Raw genomic sequence first — 25,419 nt, 5'->3', positions numbered from 1 at the left:
ACCAAAATCAGAGACAAAGGAAAATAAGTGGAACTTTTCATTGAGAAAGATATATCAGCATTTAATAATTGAAGGTCGTACAAAGGTCAGCTGGGTTTTCCTCATCATGCAAAAGGTCGAGATCATCGGTAGATAGGGACAGTGAGGAGGCGATCTCACCCATGAGTTGTCCTCACCACTCTGTTACACAGGTCTAATCTCACCACTCTGTTACACAGGTCTAATCTCACCACTCTGTTCCACAGGTCTAATCTCACCACTCTGTTCCACAGGTCTAATCTCACCACTCTATTCCACAGATCTAATCTCACCACTCGATCCCACAGGTCAAATTTCACCACTCTGTTCCACAGGTCAAATTTCACCACTCTATTCCACAGGTCAAATGTCACCACTCTGTTCCACAGGTCAAATTTCACCACTCTATTCCACAGGTCTAATTTCACCACTCTGTTCCACAGGACCAATCTCACCACTCGGTTTCACAGGTCCAATCTCACCAGTCTGTTCCACAGATCTAATCTCACCACTCTATTCCACAGGTCTAATTTCACCACTCTGTTCCACAGGTCCAATCTCACCACTCTGTTCAACAGGTCCAATTTCACCACTCTGTTCCACAGGACCAATCTCACCACTCGGTTTGACAGGTCCAATCTCACCAGTCTGTTCCACAGATCTAATCTCACCACTCTATTCCACAAGTCTAATTTCACCACTCTGTTCCACAGGACCAATCTCACCACTCTGTTTCACAGGTCCAATCTCACCAATCTGTTCCACAGGTCTAATTTCACCACTCTGTTCCACAGATCTAATTTCACCACTCTGTTCCACACATCTAATTTCACCACTCTGATCCACAGATCTAATTTCACCACTCTGTTCCACAGGTCCAATCTCACCAGTCTGTTCCACAGATCTAATCTCACCACTCTATTCCACAGGTCAAATTTCAACACTCTATTCCACAGGACCAATCTCACCACTCTGTTTCACAGGTCCAATCTCACCAATCTGTTCCACAGGTCTAATTTCACCACTCTGTTCCACAGATCTAATTTCACCACTCTGTTCCACAGGTCTAATTTCACCACTCTGATCCACAGATCTAATTTCACCACTCTGTTCCACAGGTCCAATCTCACCACTCTGTTCCACAGGTCTAATTTCACCACTCTGTTCCACAGGACCAATCTCACCACTCGGTTTCACTGGTCCAATCTCACCAGTCTGTTCCACAGATCTAATCTCACCACTCTATTCCACAGGTCTAATTTCACCACTCTGTTCCACAGATCTAATCTCACCACTCTATTCCACAGGTCTAATTTCACCACTCTATTCCACAGGTAAAATTTCACCACTCTGTTCCACAGATCAAATTTCACCACTCTGTTCCACAGATCTAATTTCACCACTGTTCCACAGATCAAATCTCACCACTCTGTTCCACAGGTCCAATCTCACCACTCTGTTCCACAGGACCAATCTCACCACTCTATTCCACAGGTTTAATTTCACCACTCTGTTCCACAGGTCCAATCTCACCACTCTGTTCCACAGGTCCAATCTCACCACTCTGTTCCACAGATCTAATCTCACCACTCTATTCCACAGATCCAATCTCACCACTCTGTTCCACAGGACCAATCTCACCACTCTATTCCACAGGTTTAATTTCACCACTCTGTTTCACAGGTCCAATCTCACCACTCTGTTCCACAGGTCTATTCTCATCACTCGCTTCTCTTTCCAACGAAAGTGGTCATCTGGAGTGCACTTACTCTCGTGCACAGCTGACGGTGTGGTCAGTCCGTTGCCGTTGGTCACATGACTCTTGGGTACCTATGGCTAAGGTGTTTCAGGAATGCATCCAAGAACGTCAGACATCAAGTTAAGAGCCACAACTAAGTCCTGCCAACGTGTTTTGGAATTTGGGCCACCATTCGAGCATGCCGTTTGTGAGAGGTGAAGTGAATGCCAGACTCGTCATCACTGCCTTCGACAGAAAGGGGGTGGAGGGTTGGGGGGCCCGTCGGCGACATTAACGCAGGCAGATTGAGGAAACAAGAATCGATAAATTAAATTAGTGCAGCAGGTGATGGTCTCACACAAGGGGTTGGAAAGGGCAGTTTTTGTAGCTTCCTGCTCTTCTTAATTTTAAAAGGTAGAGGATTGTGATGTCACTATGTTTGAACGTAAAATGTTTTGTTGCGGTTGTGGGGTTAGATTGAGGAATTTCAGAGGAAAGTTGGGATTGAATGGAGTTGTTTGGTCCGTGGACGTGTAGGAGACATCTCGATGTCATTAAGTTGGGAAACTGTGAGCTTAAGTGTTACGTGTCACCACCCAAGGGGTGTTGTGGTGTCAATTAGATAAGGATTAAGAATAAGTTCCCCCCAGTATGTAATTGCCCCCCTGTAATTTTTCCCCATGTTTTTGCACTACAAACCATGAAAGAAGTGCGTTTTGAAAATAACCACAAGGATAACAACAAGGGAGCCAGGTGTGCCGAACAGACAGAGAGGCTCCGCCTTCTCGGGTATGGTGCGAGAAAGCCACGCCAAAGAGGTGGATGGTTGTTCGGGGTGACGGCAGGAGAGATGGAGAAGCAAAGAGGTGGATGGCTTTGTTGGACGAGTGTGGAGTGAGGGACGCACGTGGTCGAGAGAGACCGTAGCTCGGAGATGGCCCGCAAGAACAGGGCTTTGCGGCTGGCTTTCCTTCGACGCATGAAGAAGACGGCACGATTCTCGTATTCATGCTGAGGCGAATTGACTCGCATACTGAGCAAGATGAGACGGGGCCAAACACCTCGTGTATGTCATTGAAAGGGATGGCGCTATTCTAAAAAGCAGATCGACGCACGAAGAAGCTGCACGGGGTCTGTGAGCCTTGGTGTTGAATACCGCACACAAATTGTCTGACGTACGTTTTTCCCGCTGCGAGGGAGCGGCTTGGCACCATTTTTTGGGTGCGTTGACACGTGCGTGCAGGACGAAGCTCCTCGATTCCAAGTTCCACAAAGACCACCCGTGGACCAAGCGAAGTGCCAGAATGAAGAAAGGATTTTCTTTTATCTCGTTTCCCCTTGTCTGTATTTAAGTCTGTGTGAAGAGGCACCTCGACTTCAGCTTTAATTTATCTCACGATTCTAATTATATTTGAATTATTGTCCCTTGTAAATATTTGTATGTTTTCATTTCATTCCGCAGTTATTTTAGGTTGCTGTGTCCATGTACTTGTTGTGGGGTTTGTACATAACTCCCCCCCACCCCCCGTGCATCCATGTGTGCCTCCGTCGCTCTGCCATTGTGCCCCACCTCTCCCGAAAAAGGAAAATCAACATTCTAAGGAAAACCACTCGGCTATCCGAGCTGGCAGTGTTAACCGCCCATCATCACAATTTGGGTCGGGGGTGGGATTAACCTTCACCGCACAGACCCACGACAGCATATTATGTTCCATGCATGTTTTTCCTCATACATATTCATGTCTTTCTTCATGCGTATTCATGTTTTGCCTCCTGCACGTTTGGGATGTATGCAAATGTATCTGGAAAAGGCACAGTTTTTACCGACGCACTTGGAGTAATTTAAATGAAGGGGAAAAATGATTTAAACCTCTGTAAGTGTTGGATAAACTGCCTGGAGCATTCTTATTGAAGAATCTGGAGATGTAGGCCATTTCAGGACAAGTAATTAACCATTTCATTGTTTCTTTATCTGACGATCTCACGGAGAACGAGCGATCACGAAACTTAACCTTCGCCTAAGTACATATTAGACAAACTTTAGCACTCTTAAGTACACACTGAAGTATACTTTCATCACAGAGCGAAACACGTGAGACCGAGAGATAAAGTGACGCGGCATCTACTGTCTGCTTGGCATGTTGTGGGTTCTCCGCTAACGGGTGATGAGATGCTTCCACACTGGCGGACAGTGCCCAACTGTATTTTAAAAATTCACAATGTGGACAACAGTGCTGTACATAAAAATTTCGAACAACGTAATATCGGACGAGCACGACGTAAATCGGCAACTCACTGTGTCGTGATTTCTGTAGGAACCGTGAGATTAAAGAACCACCGTGTAATCCGAAGCCTCGATCTTTGGCCACATGTCGACGTGTTGCGGTTGACACGAGCTGGTGGAATTTGAGTTCCCGCCGACCGACACCGGGTTACACTCTCACACATTTCCAATACAGAAGCAGTTTGAGTGAAGGAAAGTGAAACGACCATGTTAAGTGCTGTAACTATTTGAGATATGGTAAACACCTTGGACAGTTCTGTGGAAGATATGACCCATTGTCAGTGAAGAAGGGCACCGAGGTGAGGATTGGAGGGATGATAATGTGAAAGAAGGGGAGAGGCCTGAATGCAGTTTGGCTACCTTGTGTGTGGTCAACCCACCAAAAAGCTGTGTGGGACTGCTGCTTGCACACTTTTCATCGTTGGTGAGACCTTCAGAAAAATGTTTGCCAACGGCTCCATCCAGGTTCTCCAGCTCTACATACTGAGATGCTAAGGAAAGGGGGGTAAGGTAGCAATGAGATTTGCACAGGAAGGTGTCAACAAAATAAAATGGAGGGAGGGGAAAGGGCGGATGCAGACAACCTTGGGGAGAACGGTGTGTTGACTAACAAGGAACTGATACTCCAGGTACCCCACCTTTTGGGTGGTATAAGGAATAGATATCTGCAATATGAAAGCAAAATGTTCACGTGTGTAAGCCAAGTTGCCGAGATGGTAACCAAGTTGCCGAGATGCTAACAGCATGGTAATAATTCAGCCAATCAGCGCCGTGATCTAATCAGGTTGAGAAACTGTCATGAGGAGTCGATATCTGCAATATGAAAGTGAAATATTCAACAGTTTTAGAACTAACGCGGAGAGAAAAAAGCACATGGACGGATGATCGGTCGGTCAGACGGAGCTCATTTTAATGTCGCCCATCTCCAGCCTTGTCGGAGGGGCGGGGGACAAAAAAAGGCTGAAGAACAAAGGTAAAATTGAGTACAAAGGGAAGGTCAAATTTATCGAAAGAAACAAAATAACTGACACTCACCCGGTTCAGTGGGGAAAGAGCTCATGAGGCGCGACAAGAGGCCCTGGACCGCACGGAGCACCTTGGTGTCATGGGAGCTCATGCATGCGATGAGAACCTGTTGTAGTGGATTCAAGCTGGCAAGAACTGCGCATGAAGGTAACACCGTCAGCAGAAAGGACAACACCTCAAGGCCCGTACACACGTCGGCCAGGTCAGCCTGCGCACCTTGTTCCTGGAGAAATATTCATGACACACCTGTGCACAAGAACCACGTTAAAGAATGCGAGATGAACCGTCAGATCAAAGAACTCACGACAGTCATGAGCAGTTCTTCCAACCACTGAAGCTTGAGCACGGCACCGTGCCACATGCTGGACTTCAGAGCGATTTTGAGGAGTGTCATGGAGCGATGAGACAACATTTCCCCCGTAGAACCCAACACAGGATTCTGGTGTTTCACCTGCAGCACACATAGCAAGGTCTTTTGAACCAAAAAAACTGCATCTTGGGAAATTAAGTTGAGAGCTAAATTCTCATCCTCCATTTAAACATCTCGGTGATCTTCAAAGGGAACACAACACTTTCCTCCATATTCTTTTGTTAACAATCTAATAGATTAGTCTGCATGAGTTGGGCAGAATGACAAAACTATGGTATCTCCTCCCCAGTCTATACCCTCTTTAGTGGCCCCACGAGTTAACATAATCATATCAGATCATCAGAAAGTGGGTTGTTGTGATAAAACATCATGAAAATGGTGCGATGCTGAATTCGAGATAAGCATTGTGGTACCTGGCAAGCAATACGTATCAAGAAGTTGATCACCGTGTCTGTATATTGTTTGTCGATTGGCTTGCTGGACTGCTGCTTGTGGGGCCCAGCCGGGTCACGGACCACAGCCTGAGCAAAACGAAGTGCACGGTGCGGAGAGATCACAATTAAGGAGTCAGAAACCACGAGCAGGTCCACATCAATCAAATTAATCATCACATCAACCTCAGATTCTTCTTGCTTCCCATGGCGGTTTGAATCCCTCAACCGACGTCCTGTTGGGTTCATCCAATGTCTACTTTCACTGCCACGCTCATTCAACCCCATGTCTGTATGTTCCTCACTACTCCATACGTGGTAACCTTTCATCCTGTATCCTTCGGCACTTCAAAGAAGCTGGTAATTTTATCATTAAACAAGAAAAAGAGCAATCAGAGATTGCAGACCCTCACCTGCGCTCGCTGTGTGGTGTTTGTGAAGTTCATTTCGAGTAGCGTTTGTGTACTGCTGTGTGACGTAATGAATGAGACATAATTAGAACTTCCACTTTATAATTTTTATAATTATTCAATTGAATTTAGAATGGGATTAAAATTAATTCAATTCAAAATCAATTGGAAGACCAAATAGGTACGAGTCCTGCATTGGAGTAATTGGAAGGAACCCGAACAAGCAAAAAGTGAAGATGAAGTCATCAGGAGGAACCTGGATGGGATTCACATTTCAGCTGCTTCTCTTCTACCCGCAAACCCATCCAGGCGCAGCCAAGTGAGGCTTATTCCAAAAAAAAAAAAAATCAAAAAGAACCCAGATCAAAAAAAATTAAATAAATCTGGCTGCCAGACCACGTCTCTGATCAAGTTGAAATTTAAAACATGTATTCCTCATCACAACGACATCATAATTGTGAAGTTTCGCGTCGATTGATTAAGCAGTGGCTAATATGGCTGCCAAACCATGTGACCTATGACGTCATACGTGTGACTCTTGTTCCTCATGGATAGGCGGTCATATGTGTAAAGTTTTGCCTCGATCTGTTCAGCCACTTCAGAGAAGATTTTTGAAGGTTAAAAAAACAAAAAACAATATTGCTGCCGAATCACATGACCAATGACATCATCAATTTTTTTTCCCCGTCTTCCATTTTATCCCTAGATGACCCTGAAAAATTTTCAAACTGATCAGATGTGGCGTTCTACATTATATGTAATTATGACGTCATAACGAAGGCACCTATGATGTCATCAAAAAAAATCGCACTTGTTCCCCAAGAGGAGGACTTTCGTGTGTGCCAGGTTTCAATTGTTATCCTTGATGCGGTTTCAGAGAAACAGCGACTCAAAGTTTTTCCAACATGGCTGCCACACTCCGTGACCTATGACGTCATAATTATCATTAAAACATGAAAGTTCTGTGCAGACAAACAGACAGAGACAAACTAACGGACCCAAATGCATCAGCCCAACTCACCACACCAGTCACAGCACGGAACGGCTTCACAAACCTGTTCCACACCACCAGTCGCACTTGAACTTTGGCTCGTCCCCGGCATCACAGCTTCAGCTCCATCTGCTGAGTTTTGATCTCCAGCACTAGCCCTGCCAACATCACAACCAATACATGAGCCTCTCCCTTCTTCAGGAACAACATCAGCCTGGACCTTTCGTCCCCGCTGCACCTCCCACGCCACGATGACTTCAGCCAGGTCTATGGCCAGCTTGCTTTGCTCCAGGGGGGCACTGGGGGTTAATCCCAGCGTGTGCATTGCAGCCACCATGTGCTGCACCAAGGTGTGACGAACAGGGTAGTACACCTGGATAAATGAAGGTGGCAGAAGGAAAGCCATCGGCAAGCTCAAACGAAGATGCATGTACAGTACAGTTCAAAGACAATTTCATATCGACGCAACATGCAGGTCCGCACCCTGTGGTGCTGCACCAGGATATGGATGACGTGCATGAGCTGTGGCATCCTGTCTCTGTTTTCCACCATGAACTTTATTGTCCAGTCCGCCAGAAACTGGTGTCCATCTTCAATTCGCATGGGTACGACGGGAGTCAGGATGGCAAGGGCCTGGCGCACCACAGGACGTGCCTCAAGAACATGGGCCTTCAGCAGGGTGAGGAAGACCTGCACAAAAAAAAAAACAGGATGGTCCTCGTTACTTCGCCTGTGGGATCAACCAATGACAACACAAGTTATTTACCAGCCGCACTGTCGGGACCAACAGACATTCTGAATTTTCTTCCTTATGGAGGATCAACATTTGGGGGGCAAAAAAAACAAAAAACTTGGACATCAACAGAGTTTGGGGAAAGACAAAAAAAAAGGTGAACGCGTGACCATTACGCACATTCGTCACGATCAGCCTCCGAATGGCGAACTTTGCGATGCAATGGGCGAGAACGAGGTGTCCGTGATATTGGCACACGGGGTCCACATCGGCCTTGGACAGCCACGAGGGCCAGGCGAAGCTCATGAGTCGTTGAAGCTTGGTTTTGTGGCTCGTGTCGTTGTGGTAGATGTGGTGAGAGGCGTGTTGGATGAGCAGTGCCGAGAACTGCAGCAACGCGATACGCAGGACATCCAGCATGTCCCTTCGTCTCTCTGGCTCCAGCACCTGCGCAGGAGGGTATGGTGGGGACGGTAAATGAGAGATGGTCGATTGTTGAGTTTGGCTTGGAATGCAACGCAGATTAGAGAGAGGCATCCAAAACTAGAGGCCAATAGTTAGCCAGAATTCTTGGAAGAACCGGTCATAAAATAATCTGCGCAGAACATAATAAACTCGTGTGTGTGTGTGTGTGTGTGTGTGTGTGTGTGTTCGAGGGAGGGTTCACCTTGTCGATAAAGATGCTGCTGATGCTCTTTAGACTGCCCCCCTCGGGATTAGCCGGGCCGAGCAACGCCTCCACCTGTCCACGCTCCAAGCTGTGCTGGAAGGCGGGTATCAAAACGTGCTGGAGCGCTTTGGCCTTCAGCTCCTCGGAAAAGGATGAGTCATGAAAGATGTCCACAAACTTGAAGAAGAGCATGCGCTTGAGCTGCGCCGAGTAGAGCCTCGGAAGCTCTTCCTCAAGGTAATCCTTGAGGAAGGACAAGTGGCAAAGGAATGGAGTCGTGAGGCCTCTGAGCAGGTGGAAGAGCAGCTCGGTCTGACCGAAGTGGTGTCTGAGAAGAAAGTAACGGCGGTGAGAAGTTTCACACTGACATGGAGATTTCGCTGGAAGATGGAGAATGGAAGTTCTACAGGTGGTTCAGTTGTGACCAAACCCAGAAGAGACCATTTTCACGTACTTGCAGTAGTTGAGCAGGCAGAAAGCGAGCATCTTGGGCTCCTTCCAATGTGGCGCGACAATGTGCTCTTTGCGATGCTCCTCCTGGAAGGCATCACTGATCCAGACTCGACGCAGGTAGCTTGCCAACGCAGGCTGTCCCGGCAGCCATTTTTCGTTGTACTTCACGATGATAGTGATTACCTGTGGAGAAAAATAGATTAATAAATAAATGGATAAATAAAGGTCACCTGATCTGACCAAACTTTATTGATGACAAGCAAATACAGGCCGTCGCTTCGCTGATGGGAATATCAAGGGGAGAAAGAGGGACGGAGAGAGGGGAGGGAGAGAAAGGAGGGAGGGGGGAGCAGGAGTGTTGGGGGAGTGAGGAGGGGAGAGCAAAGAGGGTTGGGAAAGCTCAGGGCGGGTGAGGAAGGGGGAGCAATGAAGATGGGGAAGAGCGAGAAAAGGAGGTGGGGTGGGGAGAGCAATGCCTCACCAAATGTCACCATACATTCCAAAGGAGAAAGGAGAGGGAAGTGGGTAGGTGGTTTGGGAGGAGGTAAAAAAGAGGGAAGGGGTTCTGCAATTGCGTTTGGGAAGGGGACTGGAGGGGTAAAGTGGGGGGGGGGTCTCGACTTGCGTTTGGTTGTGGGACTTGTGGAGAAAGGATGGAGGGGTAGTACAGGATCGAATGAAATGAGAAACTTTAAAACAGCAGGTCAATATAGCACGCGGAGACCGCCCGGAGATGTGTATGAGGGGTGGAGAGGGGTGGGGTTTGGGAGGAGGGAAGGCAGAATGAGGGGAAGGGAAGTCATCTTCCATCTGCTTGGAAATCAGCAAACATCACTGCCCTGCATAAAAAAAGGCGAAAAAACAGATCCCTGCAACCGCAGACCAATCAGCCTTCTCCCAACCATCAGCAAGGTTTATGGAATGCATCATCGCTTCGGACATTAAATCCTTCCTCTTCTCCAACAACTTAATTTCAGATCATCAATTTGGTTTCAGACTGAGTCACTCTACCCTAGATATGCTGCTTCTGCTCTCCCAACAATGGATGGAGGTCCTCAATGCCGGACATGAAATCAGAGCCATATCCCTGGACATATCGTGTGTTTTTGACACAGTCTGGCACCCTGCCCTACTCACCAAACTCTCTTCCTATGGTATCCAAGGCCATCTCCACTCATGGCTCGCAGACTTCCTCTCCTGTCGCAGTCAACGTGTGGCCCTAAATGGAGTTCTTTCATCCCCTCTTCCTGTGCAGGCTGGAGTTCCTCAAGGCTGTGTTCTAAGCCCTGTTCTTTTTCTGGTTTTCATCAATGATCTCTCCGACTCTGCAGAAAATCTTCTTTATCTCTTTGCTGATGACTCCACCCTCTGCCGTACCATCTGTCATCCCTCAGACCGGAAAGCATCATCTTCTTCACGCTCTGCAGATCTGGGTAAAATCACAAACTGGTCCAACACGTGGAACATGTCTTTCAATCCGAACAAATCTCACACTCTCACGATGTCTCTCCGAAAGGACCGTTTAGAAAACCCCCACATCCACTCTCCAAACAATCCTCTGGAAGAAGTCCTTTCTTTCAAGCTTTTGGGTGTCACGATCTGCCATGATCTTTCCTAGGAAAGCCACATTTCAAACCTTTCCTCCAAAGCCAGTCGCCGACTGGGAATCCTCCGTCGTGCAAAGTCCTTCCTCGGCCCACCTGAGCTCCTGACCACTTACAAAGTTTTTGTCCACAGCCTGATGGAGTACTGCTCTCCCCTCTGGGCTGGTGCTCCTGCCTCCCACCTTTCTCGGCTTCGCGCTGTGGAAACCAAGGCATTTCGGATCATTGGCATCTCCCGCAATGAGGCTCAGTCTTTGGGTCTCTCACTCTCTCACCGCAGGCAGGTCGGTGGTCTTTCTGTCTTCTTCCGTCTCCTCTCCGGTCTCGTCCCCCCTGCTCTGTCTGCGATTTGTCCCCACCATATTTCCACAGCACGCTCCAGGTCCTCCAACAACCCCCTTCTGGTAAAACTACCAAAATCACGAATCACTGCTCACCTTCACTCTTTCATTCCTCTTTTTTCCAACCTTTGGAAAAAACCCCACTCTTCCCTCCATGTGTTCAAAACAGCCGTTCACCACCACCTCTTATCATCCCCCATCCAAATCCTCGATCTTTTCCACCCCCATTAATCAACCCAAGCCCACCTCTTTCAAATTCCCTGCTTTCCTTCCTGAAAGTCCCTGTAATGTCCATCTTGTATTCCCCGTGTTCCCCGCCACATCCCTCTCCCTTCCACAGATCTCCTAATGTCTCTGTTCCCCACTGTTTTGTCCTTCCCACTCCCGACCCTCTTGTATTGTCTCAAGCCCACCTTGCTGTGCGTTGTGTGTTAGCTCTCATACGAGCCTCGACAAGGCATACAAAAAAAAAGTTGAGCATGGATACCACAAATCCCAGGAGTTTTACCCCATTTCAACCGGTTCACCGCAGCCTGCTTCCACAAACGAAGGTGGATCACAGTGGATTGGAGGTTCAGCAACAGGGATAGTAACACCCCTGACATCCAACTCGACAGCTGGTGGATCAGCCTGGAACAACCGCTCAAAGTAACCGGCCCAGCGGGCCTTCACTTCGGACTCCTCTGTCAAGAGCCTACCACTCTCTGCTCGAACTGCAGTGCTCCGAGGGATGGGCTTGGATGAACGTAATGCGTGAATTCCCCTGTAAGCGGGACGAGAATCACCTGTCCACAGGTGATGCTCTACCCCCTCACAGATTCCTCGCACATAGGCCTCCTTGTCCACCCTCAGTGCACGTACAGTTTCAGCTCCCTGAACAGTTCAGCTCTGCCATTCAGCCTGGCCCTGCGACTCTGGTCAATGGTATCCAGTGTCCCTTGAGAGACAAAATTCTTCTTCGCCCCACGGTAGGTTCAAAGACATCCACCGGCAACATCAAGGACGGTGGTCTTGAAGGCGCTCCACAACTCTTAAGGATTCCCCAAAGCACCCAGACCCCCCAAATCTCCACTCAGCTTGTTCGCAAACTCCTCAGCTACCCTCTCATCCTTGAGCTTGCCAACATCCAGCCGAGGCTGGGATGGTACCATTCTCTCGGATTTAAGCCGCAACTTCAGAGTTGCTACAACAAGCCTCTGGTCGGTATTGAGGAGCTGAGCACTCCGGTAGACCCTGCAGTTCTGGATCATCCTCCAGCGACCATCGACGAGCACATGGTCAATCTCCTTTGCCACACCGCCAGCGTTGGAATACCAAGTCCAGCGATGAGCTTGTGGGCGCTGAAACCATGAACCAGTCACCCTAAGTCCATCACTTCTTGCAAAGTCAAGGAACTTGGTGCTATTCACGTTCACAGTTACAGACTCATGGGGACCAACACACACCTCATAACCATCTCTATCAGTTCCAGTCGATGCATTGAAATCCTCCAAGACTAGAAGTGTATCTCGTCTGGGGCACTGATCAACCACAGACTCGAGCGTGGCGTAGAATGCGTCCTTCACGGTGAGGTCACTCGCCTCAGTCGGAGCATAGACAGAGACCAGGGAAATGACACCGAAGGAGTCCATCCATCCATCCATCGGGACCATACTCTGTCCAGAGCGTCGGTGCTGCCGAAGCAGTCTCCTTGGCTATGGGGCACAATCCTGGACTGGTCGCCACTCCGACACAGGATACTCGAATGACTCGGTCATCCCAGCAAGCTGGTACCTAAGGAGTGACGAATCATTAGTCTCATAATACGCTCGTTGACCGGTGTTACCTCAATTATCATTGGAGTCAGCTTCTTGGACACAGCTACAGAAACTCCTTGGGCGCGGTAACCATCAGAGTGACCAGACCAATAGTAGGTGTAACCACCCACCATTATCTCGCCGCAATCCGGTCTCCGAACCTCAGAGAGAGCTGCAATCCCGATGTCCAAACGCTTGAGCTCAGATGATAACAGAGACAGGTGATCATCCTCTCTTAGGGATAGGACATTCCAGGCACCCGTTCATGCTTGTTCAATCTACGTCATCCGCTGAATTAACACCAAGGGGTAACCCTCAAACCCATCCAGGTACAGCCAAGTGAGCCTTAAACAAAAAATACTGCAATAATTCACTTCTCCTGGGAGAGAAACGGAGAGTAAATGAGATGAAAGAGAAGAAAAAGCAACGATTAGAACGAATGAAGAGAATTGTGAAAAAAATTGGAAAGAATAATGAAAAGAACAAAGATGTCGTCGGAAAGAACCCGGATACATAGATTTCAGCAGTTACTCCCCAGGCTCAAACGCAGCAACATGTACAAGCTATCAGAGGTCCGTTTGTTAAAATCAGAAAAGCCACCAGACCAGAGATAATTTGTTAATTTTTTAAAAAAAATTTCACCCCAGATTTCGACAACTTATTTAGTCCACAACATGCGATTCTCAAATCCGATATAATGCATCGTGTTTCCAAGGCAACGCATAGTTGAGTAGGCTGAATCAATGTGGCGGCTCAGACCCCTGCGAGGTGTTATTTGAGCTGGCCAAGGATAACCCTTTCATGGAGGTAAGCCATTAATTATCTTCAAAAGGAGTGTTTAAATTCACTCAAAACACCCAATTTTCATTCAGGCACTCGCTTGGAGTTCTCTTTGTTTGCATGCTAAGTCTGGGGCCCAGAAGTTTCATGGTTTGGGAGTTATGGAAGACACACGCACACACACACACACACACACACACACACACACACACACACACACACACACACACACACACACACACACACACACACACACACACACACACACACACTGACATTTATTTGTATGGATAGAAGATACCCAGGTTTCACATTCAGCCATCAATGGGCCAAGTTCCCCCTTCCCTTCCCACACCTCCCCCCACGCCTCCTCCATTCACACGTCCTCTCTCCGCACCGTGTGCCAAAAAAATGGCAAAACTGTTACAACCAATTGTGAGGCTGGTGTTGAAGTGCTTCCATACCTTGATGGTGTTGAACTGCAAGTCAAGACGGGGTGGTTGCATCTGTGTCGGCGAGGTCAGTGCCACAAAACCCGATGGCAGGAGGCGAAAGAAACGCCTTGGCGAGATCGACAGAACGTAGCACAAGTTCTCTGCTTCTGGATGTTTCAGGAAACTCTGCAGGAAAAAAAAAATGCATTCATGAATTTTCTGCATTGCTGCTGATTAAGGGAATTTTGGATAAAGTATATTGTATAGAGTAACATGATCCGTGGATGAGCAGGACGCATCTCGATGTAATTTAAGTAGGGAAACTGTCAGCTTAAGTTGTTTTGTGTCACCACATTGGGGGTGAGGGGAAGGGGGCGGTGCTGTGTTAATTAGGTAGGGTTTGAGGATAATTTCTCCCAGTGTGTGATTTTGCTCCTTGTGACCTTTTCCAATGTTTTCACATTTACTAGACCGGCGATAAAAAGGAATCACGTCCTGTAAATAAACTGAACTCCACTCCAATTTTGAAACAAACGGGAAGAGCAGAGTCAGCCTCGGGCAACGTTTCGTTTGTGACTGCCACGCACGTTCGAGGAACACTTATCGCACCATAAACATGCGGCTCCACTGTGGATCGTTCAGTGTGCTCTCCTTCATGAACAGCTGGATTGTCTGTGTCGGGAAGCGAGTCAGGAATTTGATCAACGGATCTCGGAAGGGGCTTCCGGCCTGTGGAAAGTCACGCATCATGATATCAAAATAGATGAAAATAATTGGGGCGGGGGTGAAATAAAGGTCCTACGCTGTGCGGTACAACAACAATGAGGACCTTTGTTCAATCAAACAAGCACAAACTTGGCCTGAAAACCCTGGAGAAATTCTCTTTTGATATTAATACCTACAACCACAACGGAACCCCTGAAACATGGTCTGACCTCAATCAGCATAACGCTTTCGATTTTCATCACGATGTCCACCAACGGTTTGACAAAGCTCTGGGGAGCAGCCGGTATCACGTGCAACAGGTTGATGATGGAGGCACAGATCTTCATCTCCTGGGGACAGCGGGGAGGTGTGGTGGGAAGCCGGTTCGAAGTAGAAGTACAAGTTGTAGGAGCTGTTTAAAAATCCGATGAACGACATACATTGGAGTCCAAGAGTGCAAAGACATGGAAAAAAGAAAAAAACAAAGGTACAAATAAATAAATAAACGAACATACATTTAAATATTTTATTTCAAATTATATTTGGATACCAGCAAATACAACCCGTCGATTGGGAGAGGGGTCGGAGAGAGGGATATGGGTCGGAGAGAGGGATAGGGGTCGGAGAGAGGGATAGGGGTCAGAGAGAGGGATAGGGGTCGGAGAGAGGGATAGGGGTGGGAGAGAGGGATAGGGGTGGGAGAGAGGGATAGGGGACAGAGAGAGGGATAGGGGTTGGAGAGAGGGATAGGGGTTGGAGAGAGGGATAGGGGTCGGAGAGAGGGATAGGGGTCAGAGAGAGGGATAGGGGTCGGAGAGAAGGATAGGGGTCGGAGAGAGGGATAGGGGTCGGAGAGAGGGATAGGGGGTCGGAGAGAGGGATATGGGTCGGAGAGAGGGATAGGGGTCGGAGAGAGGGATAGGGGTCAGAGAGAGGGATAGGGGTCGGAGAGAGGGATAGGGGTCGGAGAGAGGGATAGGGGTCGGAGAGAGGGATAGGGGTCGGAGAGAGGGATAGGGGTCGGAGAGTGGGATAGGGGTCGGAGAGAGGGATAGGGGTCAGAGAGAGGGATAGGGGTCGGAGAGAGGGAGCGGAGTGAGAGAAGCAAATGGTTGGGACAAGGAGAGGGGAGAGAGGGTGAAGGGGAAGAGTGTGGAGGGTGTTGAATGAATAATTGAATGAATGAATGAAAGTGTTTCGTTCCCGTTTAGTGAGTCCGCAAAGGTGTACGTGATCTCAAACGATACGCTTGACAGCAATCACTTCCGGTTTCGGTTGTTGAGCGACAGCTGGTGCTCTCCATCGTCTCTGCCAACCTTCTCAAATACACGTTCTCTCGGTAGTTTTTGTTTTTATTGTGTTGTCTCCGTGTTTCCTGTGTGCTTCGAGTTCGGTTTTGTTTTAAAACTTGTGCCGATTGACGAGTATTCCTCGAACTTTTCCTACCGGGTTCCTTTGTTGCCTACCCCTTCCCTTCGTCTGTGTGCACGATCGTGTTTCTTGTATTTCTCCTTCTTACTTTCAGCTTTCAATTTTCACCACAATCCCTTTTTCCACTCATTCAAATCCTCCCAACTTTCCTCTCTGCTTAATGTCTTTAAAATTTTTTTTTTAAATTCCCTTCTTACCTTACCTACCTCGCGTAACCACGTGACTTCCTCCATCTCTCTTCCTCTTCCTTGCCGATCCACCTTGACATTCCCACTTTGATCGTGAAGGTATTTACCATTCACCTTCACAATCTTTTTTTCCAACCTTTTACCTTTACTCCACCTGATCATCGATCCTGTGCCTGAAAAGTCCAACTGTTACAGCGTTCCTTTCCTCCAGTACCTCAACTCACCTGTATTCCACCCCTCCCCTAACCTCTTTAGACGTATCCTCTGACTTAAAATTGAAAAAAATCCCATTTTGCAATCCATGTTCGTGTGTTCCATCAATCGTGCTTTCTGTCCAACTTGAGCGCCAATTCACCCTACCTCCTTAAATCTACCTCCTCCGAACTCCTCCCCTGTTATACTCCCTCCTTACCCCTCCCATCTTGCACCTCTTCCGACCTCCTCTCTGAGCCCCTCTCCACTGTCGTCTGCTTTACTAACTGTCCTCTCCCTCCTCCCCCATGGCCATGATCTCTCATCGTCGTAAAAGCTTCTCTGTCTCCCTCCCTCTCAAATCAGCTGCCTGCTCCCTCTTCAAAACAAACTTCACTCTCTGCCCCTCCACGTATCCCTCTCACCTTTCTCAAAAGCTCCCCCAAACCTTTCTCCCTCAAATCTCCCCCTCACCCTCCCCTTCAAATCTCCCCCTCACAGTCCCACTTCTCAAAGCTGCCGCCCCTCACATCCACAAAGCTGCCTCTCTCCCCTGCCCTTTCTCTTCCATCTCATTCCTCCACCTCGTGCAATTTTTTTACTTCCCTCTACCCCCTCTCTTAGTACGACCGATTGTGCCTCATCCCATCACCACATCGCCAACTTTGTCCTCCTCCTCATCCAGCCCCTTCCTCCCACATTTTACCCTCCTCATGCACCCAAAGCCTCTTCCCTCCCTCTTCCTAAACATTGTGGACCTCAAACATCCGGGACCATCGCTCTAACCTGACAGATCTCTCCATCCAGGTTTTCACTGACAAACCAGACATAATCTGTTTACCAAAAACTTTCCTCCTCCAAGATGTCTCTGACTCCTTATTTTCTCTCCCTAGTTTCTCCCTCCTCCGGTATGACAGACCTGAGCCTCGTCCTGGTGGAGGAGTTGCTCTCTTTATCAAAGACTCTTCGTCACTCTCCATGCACTGCCCTCACTCCCCCACACCCCCAGGAATACCTCTGGCTTCCTCTCCGCTCCCACCTCATGTTTATATGTGTGCTGTACCGTCCACCAAACAGTGATGACTCCATCTACACCTCACTATCCGAAAACATGGACCAATTTCTATCAGAAAACATCATCTTTCTAATCTCAAGTCTGAACTCTCAAACCTCTCTCCCTCCTCCAAATCCTGGTGGTGTCTAATGAAATCTGGTTCTGGTGTGTGTTCCCCCTCCATCCCCTCCCTTACCACAAATGGCCGCACAGCTGACACTTCACCACGAGAAAAGGCTGAATGCCTGAACTCCATGTTTGCTTCTAAATCTTGCGTCACAAACCCATCGCTTTCGGTGCCCACTTTACCCAGTCGTACCCAACTGTCCCCGGACTCTGTGTCCTTTTCTCCTGACAAGGTGGAGAGCTTGCTTTCAAACCTCGACTCAGACAGATTATGCAACCGGTCCAGACGGCATCAGCCCACGTGTCCTAAAAAACCTGCTCCTCTGCTCTTGCTCACTCTCTCTGTTCTATTCACCTTCTCATATGCTCAAGGGGATCTGCCATCTGCTTGGAAATCAGCAAACATCACTGCTCTGCATAAAAACAGGTGCAAAAACAGATCCCTGCAACTACAGACCAATCAGCCTTCTCCCAATCATCAGCAAGGTTATGGAATCCATCATCGCTTCAGAAATTAAATCCTTCCTCTTCTCGAATGACTTGATTTACGATCATCAATTTGGATTTAGAGCAGGTCACTCCACCCTGGACATGCTGCTTCTGCTTTCCCAACAATGGACGGAGATCCTCAATGCCGGACATGAGACCAGAGCCAACACCCGAGACATATCACAAGCTTTGGATACGGTCTGGCATTCTGCTCTGCTCACCAAACTCTCATCTTATGGTATCCAAGGCAATTTCCATTCATGGCTCACAGACTTCCTCTCCCGTCAAGGCCAACGTTTGGCTCTTAATGGAGTTATTTCATCCCCTCTTCCTGTCCAGGCTGGAGTTCCTCAAGATAGCGTTCTGGGCCCTGTTCTTTTTCTTGGTTTTCATCAATGATCTCTCCGACTCTCCAGAAAATCCTCGTTATCTCTTTGCTGATGACTCCACCCTCCGCCGAACCATCTCTCATTCCTCAGATCGGCAACCAGTGGCCTCGTCACTCTCTGCAGACCTGGATAAAATCACAAGCAGGTCAAACACTTGTAACACGGCTTTCGATTCTGACAAATGTCACACTCTCAGCACGTCTCTCCAAAAGGACCGTCTGAAAAACTCCCCCATCTGCTTTCTCAACAACCCTCTTGAAGAAGTCCCATCATTCAAGCTTTTAGGCCTCACCAGCTGCCATGATCTTTCATGGGAAAGCCACATCTCCATGCTGGCCTCCAAAGCCAGTCGCGAACTGGGCATCCCACATCGTGCAAAGTCCTTCCTTGGCACACATGAGCTTCCAACCACTTACAAAGCCTTCATGCACACCCTGATGGAGTAATGCTCTTCCCTCTGGGCTGGTGCTCCTGCCTCACACCTTGGTCAGCTTCACGCTCTGGAAACCAAGGCTTTTCAAAACATTCATATATTTCACGATGAAGCTGAACGATATCTTTGGGTCTCCCCCTCTCTCACCGGAGGCAGGTCGGTGGTCTTTCTGTCTTGAACCGACTCCCCTCCGAGCTCGCCCCCCTCCCCCACTCTGTCTGTGCTATGTCACTCCGATATTTCCGCAGGACACTCAAGATCCACCAGCACCCCCTTCTGGTGAAACTGCCAAAATGAAGAATCACTGCTCACGTTCACTCCTTCGTTCCTCTTTTTTCCCTCCTTTGGGACAAGCTCTCACACTCTCTTTAATCCCATTCTTCCCTCCAGGTTTTCAAAACAGCCATTCACTACCACCTCAAATCTTCCCCCATCCAAAACCTCGATCTTTTCTTCCTGCATTAATCCACCCCAAACCCTAGTCCTTCAAACTTCCTGTTTTCCTTCCTGAAAGTCCCTGTGGTGTCCATCTTGTTTACCCCATCCCTCTCCCTTCCACAGATAAAATGTCTCTGCTCCCAACTGTTTTGTTCCTCCCTCTCCTGCCCCTCTTTGTCTCCCGCTCACTTTGTTGTATGTTCTGTGTGTTCACTCTGATACGAGCCTTGACAATGAACACAACAAAAATTCCGATCAAGACAGGCAGACAGAGAAACAGACATGGTGTGCAGGCAGAACCTTCCCTCTCAATCCCTAATGCCGATGCTCTGACGCTTTCGATCTGTGTCAAGGGCACAGATCCGATACGCTTGGATCCCATGGAGTTTCCGTTGGGACACTCCCAATTTTAAAAGTGTGATCAAAATTCTCAATGTTGCTCCAGTCACTTGACTTTGTAAGGAAACTGAGTCTGCCGGAGGCTCTCGCCAAGCTGTCAAACCACAGTTTCAATCCCACGTAGCATCAAATAAATCCCATAATTTTGGGGGCTAAAGTCGGGATGGACCCCAACACAAGCAAATCCATTCTCCATAGCAAGCTTTGCCAAGGGGGTAAAAAAAACCAAAGCATGAGTAGTTTTGGCTTTTCCAGGCAGGTACTTTGTTTGGCACTGGTGGCCTTTTCAAACTTCACCAGCAACAACTTGCTCTGTGCCGGCAAAGCGTCCTCACCGATGACGTCCCATGGCACCTTGAAACGTCACATGAAAGCTCCACTCCCGAGTGACACCAATGGCTTACAACAGGATAACATGTGAAGTTCCATGTGAGTGAGCTGTACCTGTACTCGAGTTTTATGTGTTTCGATGCATTATAGATCCCAAGCAATGAAGTGTGCAGCCAAGCCGAGGGCTCCGCTTCGCATCCCAAACCAAGGGGCTCCTACACCCAATCATGGACGATCAAACTCACCAAGCCGTCAGTGCACTGTCCACCTTCGTGAACGATCAGAACGACCTCCATCCATTTACGCAAATGTTGCTGTGGAACAACAATGGATGGGTAAAGATGGAGAAAAAGGAAAGGTTTCAAGTTCAACAATGTAGAATAAGACTTTCACCCTGATCATCGGACAATAAAGCTCTTACATGCACCAGGTACAGGACACGAAGTGAGATGGACGGAGGGATGCGTAGTGAATGCATCGACGGCGGACGGAATCAGACCACATCTCACCATTATTTTCTTGCAGAACTTGTCGTCGAGAGAGCTGGGGAAGAGACGTATGACCGACGCGAACCTGCAGAGAATGTTGGGCGTCAAGGTATGGTAGTCTTTGACCAGCATGAGCAATGGACGCACCAGGTTGTGGATCTGGTCCATCTCAATGGTCGTCTCTTCCAGAACCTGCACAAACAAATAAGAGAAGTTTGTGCAGCAATACACAAGTAGTGATGAAGAGACAAGGAACAAGGTAAACGCGCAGTGGGACAACAGAGCACTTTGCCAACATGGCAGTGCGAAAATAAACTCGCAACATGGGATTCGTCGGTGTTAATCCGTACCTTCGCCATGCAAGCCTCTCCAGCTTTGTGCAGCTCATCGTTGGTGGAAATCAAGGCCTTGAAAAGGGCAGCAATGATCTGTTCCCGCACCTCCGGAAGGTAGGTGCAAGAGGCGAGAGCATCTGCGTGCCAGTTCCACCATACGTCATTCAAAAGGTAGCTCCCAAATATTTGCAATGTAGTAATATTTCAGATAAGTTCGCGGAATGTTTGGGGCCAACTATTATTTACATAAAGAAGAGAGGCGTGGAGGGTGAAGGGGGGGGGGACATATTTGAGCACATGACAATTACATGGCTCCAACTTTTCCACTTATGAAGAGACCAGCATCACCAGCTATCTACCCACTCCCTCAACCATTATCCCTAAATCCCAAGCTGTTCCTGGTCAATGCGTACTGAGTGCGGCGAGACGCAGTGGTATGAGCGATGGCAGACTGTTGTAGCAAGGTAAATTGACGAGAGTTTCATCCTCCGCTTCACAAAGACTCAACAACTGAAAAGGTATGAGGTCAAAGGTCTAAAGTCAGGTACACATTTCTCGAAGAGAGAACAAAGTAAGATGGTATCATGAAGACATAAAGATTTGATATCACAATGCAGCGAAGGCACCTGGATGAGCTCAACACACCTTGGAGAAGAAGTCCTTGTGCTCCAGGATATTGAGGTCCATGCTGAAGAGGCGAGGCCGCAAAGTTGTACAGAAAGTGTTTCCCTCCATGAGTCCGATCTGCACATTGGCAGGCTGATGCTCGAGCACGTGTTTGTTTGGAGGAATCATGTCCTGAAGCACCTGGGAGGAGAGAAGAATGGAAATTACCTGGACAATGGAAGATGTGCAAAGGACAACAGGAATCCATGAATAACGAGAAGGGCATTCGGGAGAGCGCATACCGCCGCCACGTAATGTCTGATCCACGAGAACGTATCGGGCCCAACACATTTTCGAATGAAATATCAGGCTATGTATCGTTTTTGGCCGAATTTCTCAATGGTGAAGAATCATTTTAAAAAATTCTAGTAGTCGGATCCGGATCTTCAGCAAGATCTAATCAGTTCGTCCAACCTGCCCACCAAATTTCATCCGGATCCATCCACAACTTTTTGAGATATCCTGCACATACAGACAGACAAACAAAGAGACAGACAGACAGAGGGGTGAAAACATAACCTCCTTCACCTTCGGTGGCGGAGGTAAAAATGCTCCGATGAGAATGAATGAAAAGGAATGAATAAAAGTAAGAATGCCAGGAAGGCAGCAAAGGTCAAACCTCCTTGTGTGGTTCCATAATTTCTGCAACGCTGGAGGTGGCGGCACGAGCCAGCACGCGTAGCGAGCGCATGGCTTGATTGCGCACCGTGCTATTTGGTGACGTCACCTCTCGAACAAGTTCGTGCGTGGCTGCATGCACCGCCATTTTTTGCATCGCCGCTATCTCCGGTGTCCATTCTTCCTCCTGCAGAGGAGATGCGCAACGAAGCAGCAACTTTTCCAAGGTTGCCGCCGCCACGTCCACCACACCACTCGACACCTTGGGGATAACACGTCACATGTGATGATGGTTTATCGAGCTGAAGAGTGAGAGTACAAATTGAAAGGATATTGTTACGGTTGTGGGGGTCGATGGAGGAATTTAATGGGGAATTTCGCATTGAGTGGAGTCGTTTGGTCCGTGGACGTGTAGGAGGCATCTCGATGTAATTAAGTAGGGAAACTGTGAGTTTAAGTGTTACGTGTCACCACACGTGGGGTGGTATGGTGTTAACCACCCACCACCACAAATTGGGTCGGGGGATTTACCCTGGGCCGCCTGCACCGCGCCAATATTTATTGAACATGGCAGAAAAGAGAAAAGGAAAAAAAAATTAATTTGCCCACCTTTCCAGTGAGGTCCATCATGACGAACAACAGAGCCTTCTGGAAGGTGAGCTGGTGCTGGAGGAGCCAGACGAGGGGCAGCCACCCCATGAGGAGATTGATGGCAACGCAGCCCCCTTGCTTGGCATACCACGCTTGCTCGTAGCAGCAAGCGCAGAGACGCTCGACCACGTATGAGAAAAGTGGTAGTTGGCTCGCCTGAACACAACAGAAACACACATCCACAACTTTGAGTGTTGAACAAAAACTCAGGCTCTCACCTAAAGAAGTCATTCATCTCCCATCTCACCCTCTCCTTGGAGCCCATGATGATTGAGGCCATGTCAAAGACTACGGCAAGCGCCACCTTGCCAATTTCGCACAATTCTTTCTCCCCATGGGCCATGCACACGGCAATGGCATCCACCAGCACCAGGGGGTCCATGGCATGATCACCACCCTGCTGACTGTAGAACATCGCTATGCTGGGCTGTGCACCAGCTTGATATGCTCCCAAAGGAAATGGGCCTGCGCGTCAGGAGAGGAGAGTACACAGTGGGATTTACGAATGTGATGAGAAATAAAAACAAAATTTGCATGGTGCATGAAAGAGTGAGTTATCGACGCAGGTGTAAAAGAAGAGAACCATCATGATGAGGCGCCACTCATCAGATTTCATGTCGAACATACAGTCGCTCAGCAAGAGAAATGGCTGTCAACAGGATTACATGGGAACAGGGCAGAGAGCGAGGTGGAAGGTATTAACAAGAAGATATGTTCAAACAAGGACGACTGCACTGTGGTCACGACCTGCGACAAAATCCGGCGACGGGCCGATTGGGAAACACCAATTTAAGGAGCTACTGAAAGATTACCTGGACTCCTCTCATCCACGTCAGCCTCCGCCACGGTTATGTCAGAACGAGCTGATTTGTCACACGGTCACTGATGTTTAACCCCAATGTGGGCCATTCAAAGATGGCGTAAAGGTAGTTTATAGGGAGGCGCGTCCCGTGCCTGCTGACGGGCTTGATTAAACCTCACTAATCATTTTTATTCGACATGATACTCCACCCTCTGCCGTACCATCTGTCATCCCTGAGATCTGCAAGCAGCAGCTTCTTCACTTTTCTGCAGATCTGGATAAAATCACAAGCTGGTCCAAAACGTGGAACATGTCTATCAACCGTGACAAATCTCTCTCTCACGATGTCTCTCTGAAAGGACCGTTTGGAAAAAAAAACCATGTACTTTCTCAACAATCCTCTTGAAGAAGTCCTTTCATTCAAGCTTTTCTGGGTCTCACGATCTGTTTCCTGGGAAAACCACATTTCCAACCTGGCCCCCACAGCCAGTTGCCGACTGGCGTCCTCCGTCGTGCAAAGCCTTTCCTTGACACACTTAAGCTCCAGACCACATCCAAAGATTTCGTCCACACCCTGATGGAGTACTGCTCTCCCCTCTGGGCTGGTGCTCCTGCCTCTCACCTGTCTCGGCTTCATGCTGTGGAAACCAAGGCATTTCGGATCATTGGCATCTCCCGTGGTGAGGCTGAGTCTTTGAGCCTCTCACTCTCTCACCGCAGGCAGGTCGGTGGTCTGTCTGTCTTCTACCGTCTCCTCTCTGGCCTCTCCCCCGCCCCCCCTGCTCTGTCTGAGATGTGTGCCCCCCCCCATATTTCTGCATGACTTTCAAGGTCCGCCAACAACCCCATTCTGGTAAAACTCCAAAAATCAAGAATCACTGCTGACCTTCACTCTTTCATTCATCTTTTTTCCAGCTTTTGGAACAAACTCCCACACTCTCTTCAATCCCACTGTTCCTTCCAGGTCTTCAAAACAGCTGTTCACCACCACCTCTGATCTTCCCCCCATCCAAAACCATGATATTTTCTGCCCCGCTAATCCACACCAAGCCCACCTCCTTCAAATTCCCTGCTTTCCTTCCTGAAATTCCCTTTCGTGTAAGAACCTGAAAGTCCCTGTCGTGTCCATCTTGTTTACCCCGTGTACCCCACCCCATCCCACTCCCTTCCACAGATCTCCTCATGTCTCTGTTCCCCACTGTTTCGTCCTTCCCTCTCCCATCCCTCTTGTTTCCTGCTCCCCTCGTTGTACGTTCTGTGTGTTAGCTCTCATACGAGCCTCGACAGTGTATTTTTTTGAAAAAGAAGATTTTTTTGGGGTCCCTCATCGTGATTAACACTCGATCCAAACGGAGACAATGGAAATCTGATCCAACAAAGCTGGACAGTGCATAATCAGCAGAGGCCGACAGGCCCAATGGGTTTGGGCCACCAGCAAATGTCAGCCAGATCATTTTGTGTGGGTGCGATGGTGGATGGAGTCAAGCGATTTTTGTCGGTGTGGTCCGGCAGCTGTCTGACCAATGGGTGAACATTTCAAAAATCCACCCCCCATAAAAACCGCAACAACAACAACAAAGACAACAACAACGTAAAGCTCTTGTGG

The 25,419-nt window shown here is 48.3% G+C and overlaps 1 protein-coding gene across 13 annotated transcripts in view; it reads right to left on the bottom strand.

Annotated features, from left to right (window-relative positions):
- The window catches only part of LOC147008084 (transformation/transcription domain-associated protein-like), a 41,077-nt gene that overhangs the window by 939 nt on the left and 14,719 nt on the right, over nt 1-25,419 (bottom strand). For 10 of the 13 annotated variants that reach the window (XM_085865944.1, XM_085865942.1, XM_085865953.1 and 7 more), the window contains 21 exons: nt 23,259-23,476; nt 22,970-23,167; nt 22,362-22,622; nt 21,722-21,883; nt 21,490-21,586; nt 21,092-21,213; nt 20,763-20,933; nt 20,499-20,567; nt 15,015-15,134; nt 14,689-14,808; nt 14,110-14,265; nt 9,126-9,307; nt 8,669-8,999; nt 8,182-8,448; nt 7,752-7,958; nt 7,333-7,641; nt 5,850-5,957; nt 5,371-5,517; nt 5,076-5,289; nt 4,421-4,531; nt 4,053-4,296 (listed from right to left, as the gene is read on the bottom strand). In XM_085865944.1, coding sequence (XP_085722070.1) covers nt 4,053-4,296; nt 4,421-4,531; nt 5,076-5,289; nt 5,371-5,517; nt 5,850-5,957; nt 7,333-7,641; nt 7,752-7,958; nt 8,182-8,448; nt 8,669-8,999; nt 9,126-9,307; nt 14,110-14,265; nt 14,689-14,808; nt 15,015-15,134; nt 20,499-20,567; nt 20,763-20,933; nt 21,092-21,213; nt 21,490-21,586; nt 21,722-21,883; nt 22,362-22,622; nt 22,970-23,167; nt 23,259-23,476 — 3,814 coding nt within the window. Of the gene's footprint in view, nt 1-4,052; nt 4,297-4,420; nt 4,532-5,075; nt 5,313-5,370; nt 5,518-5,849; nt 5,958-7,332; nt 7,642-7,751; nt 7,959-8,181; nt 8,449-8,668; nt 9,000-9,125; nt 9,308-14,109; nt 14,266-14,688; nt 14,809-15,014; nt 15,135-20,498; nt 20,568-20,762; nt 20,934-21,091; nt 21,214-21,489; nt 21,587-21,721; nt 21,884-22,361; nt 22,623-22,969; nt 23,168-23,258; nt 23,477-25,419 lie in introns of those variants that run through there. The other 3 variants (XM_085865948.1, XM_085865950.1, XM_085865955.1) reach the window with 3 other exon arrangements.

Source organism: Eptatretus burgeri, chromosome 22 (genome assembly GCF_056783735.1).
Source record: "Eptatretus burgeri isolate ZD-2024b chromosome 22, Ebu_testis_v1, whole genome shotgun sequence".
Taxonomy (NCBI): domain Eukaryota; kingdom Metazoa; phylum Chordata; class Myxini; order Myxiniformes; family Myxinidae; genus Eptatretus; species Eptatretus burgeri.
This window is presented reverse-complemented; position numbering and strand designations above follow the sequence as displayed.